This window comes from Ammodytes marinus (assembly GCF_949987685.1).
Source record: "Ammodytes marinus genome assembly, chromosome: 11".
Lineage (NCBI taxonomy): Eukaryota > Metazoa > Chordata > Actinopteri > Uranoscopiformes > Ammodytidae > Ammodytes > Ammodytes marinus.
In genome coordinates, this window is record NC_137215.1 from 628,081 (window position 1) to 630,272 (window position 2,192).

Genomic DNA, 2,192 nt, shown 5'->3' on the forward strand with positions numbered 1-2,192 from the left:
AGAGGAGAGGGGAGAGAGGAGAGGGAAGAGGGGAGGGGAGAGAGGGGGAGGGGAGAGGGGAGAGGGGAGAGAGGGGAGGAGAGGGGGAGAGGGGAGAGAGGGGAGAGAGGGGAGAGGGGAGAGGGGGGAGAGGGGGGAGAGGGGGGAGGGGGAGAGGGGAGAGGGGGAGAGGGGAGAGAGGGGGAGAGGGGAGAGGGGAGAGGGGAGAGGGGAGAGGGGAGAGAGGGGGAGAGGGGAGAGGGGAGAGGGGAGAGGGGAGAGGGGAGAGGGAGAGAGGGGGAGAGGGGGAGAGGGGAGAGAGGAGAGAGGGGGAGAGGGGGGAGAGGGGGGAGAGGGGAGAGAGGGGAGAGGGGGAGAGGGGAGAGAGGGGAGAGAGGGGGAGAGGGGGGAGAGGGGGGAGAGGGGAGAGGGGAGAGAGGGGGAGAGAGGGGGAGAGGGGAGAGAGGGAGAGAGGGGGGAGAGGGGGAAGAGGGGAGAGGGGAGAGAGGGGGGAGAGAAGGGGAGAGGGGGTTTGGGTGTTGTGTATGTATTGTATGTGTTGACTTGTTCTGTTTTTTTTTGTCCGTATGTAAAACATTATAAAACCACTCAAAAGTTTTAATAAACCCAGGCGGTCTTGAAGGCATCGTTCTCCTCCTGAAGGCAAACGGACGTCACAGTCCATCTGGGAAACAATCCGTCGGTCTGACACTACAGTCCAGTTCATTCAGGAGTTTTTTTTTTACTTCCTGCTTTTTAATTCCTGCTGGTCACTGATTGGCCAGCGGAGGCTCCTCGTCCTCCATTGGCTGGCTGCCGAAGCCGCTGTCCACCGTGGCGTCTGATTGGACAGAAAGACGTGATGTCAGAGAGTTATTCCAGAACTTAAAGTCTGTCTGCAGTTCATCTGAGAATCAACTCAGCATCTGTATGTGTGTGTGTGTGTGTGTGTGTGTGTGTGTGTGTGTGTGTGTGTGTGTGTGTGCTTAAGTGTTACAGTGCGTGTACGTGTGTCTGTCTGTCTGTGTGTGTGTCTTAAGGTGCGAACACACCAAACGCGTTAGGTGCGGTGGCATCTGATCTGGCGCTTGGTCATTTTGTGTCATTTAGCTACGCAGCTAGTCTCTCCCCCGATATATTTATTCCCCTAATCAACCATGGCTGCGATCAGACCCGACCCGACACAACAGCGATCATGTCCACACAAAAACAACAACAACACGGCCAACAATTGTGCCAAAAGACAAATAAACAGCAACTGAACGGAACAAATAGCCTTAAAACAGCATTGCAGATTCACGCCACTCGGAAATGAACTCAAACAGCAAGGCAGCACCATACCAAACACATTTACAGCAGCATTGTGTGCAGGGCAGTAGAAAATAAAGGCAACTAGCCAACATTACCCTACCTGGCTGTGACAGGGGACCGTGGCTGGCGTAGATATAGGCATAAACACCGGTGCTTCGCTGTACTCGTTGTGAAAGTTCCCCGGACTTAGCCGTTATGTTTGGGTTCATTATATGGAGGTGGTAGCCGCACACAACCGGGTGAGTTAACTAACGCTATCCGACCGGCGCTAACTTGTTTTATCGGCTAAAGCACAGCCGCACATATTCACTGAATTAACCAGGAAGTCCATTCTCCTGGCTCACTTTCCCCACGTCTTCTAACCCCGAGCTGCTTCATATCACCAGCCAGCCGCATTTCCTCCTCGGTGTTTCTCAGCCTCTGTGTTGTCCTCCCACCGTGCCGATGTCCGTGACGTCGGGTCAAGCTCACCGCTGATTGGCCAACGCGGCTAAACGTCACGCGATGGAGCAGAAAAAGTTAAATTTTTTGAACTTGTGCGTTGATGCGTTGGTGCGGTAGGCGCGCTGGTAACGCGGCTACCGCGCCCAACGCATCAACGCACCCAAACCAATGGTTCCCTATGCAAAAATTACGATTTTCTACGCCTCTACCGCGCCTAACGCGTTTGGTGTGGCCGTACCTTAACAGTGTATGTGTGTGTGTGTGTGTTACAGTGCGTTTGTGTGTGTGTGTGTGTGTCTCTCTCTCTGTGTGTGTGCGTGAGTGTGTGTGTGTGTGTCTTACAGTGTGTGTGTGTGTGTGTGTGTGTGTCTCTCTCTCTGTGTGTGTGTGTGTCTCTGTGTGTGTGCGTCTCTTTGTGTGTGTGTGTGTGTGTGTGTGTCTCTCTCTCTCTGTGTGTG

At 54.1% G+C, this 2,192-nt stretch overlaps 1 protein-coding gene across 3 annotated transcripts in view; it reads right to left on the minus strand.

The window, feature by feature from the left end:
• Positions 1–450: 450 nt before the first annotated feature.
• The window catches only part of nfkb2 (nuclear factor of kappa light polypeptide gene enhancer in B-cells 2 (p49/p100)), a 33,210-nt gene continuing 31,468 nt past the window's right edge, over positions 451–2,192 (minus strand). For all 3 annotated transcript variants that reach the window (XM_080036712.1, XM_080036714.1, XM_080036713.1), the window contains one exon: positions 451–820. In XM_080036712.1, the coding sequence (XP_079892838.1) occupies positions 750–820 (71 nt within the window). In that variant the 3' untranslated portion in view covers positions 451–749. The remainder of the gene's footprint in view (positions 821–2,192) is intronic.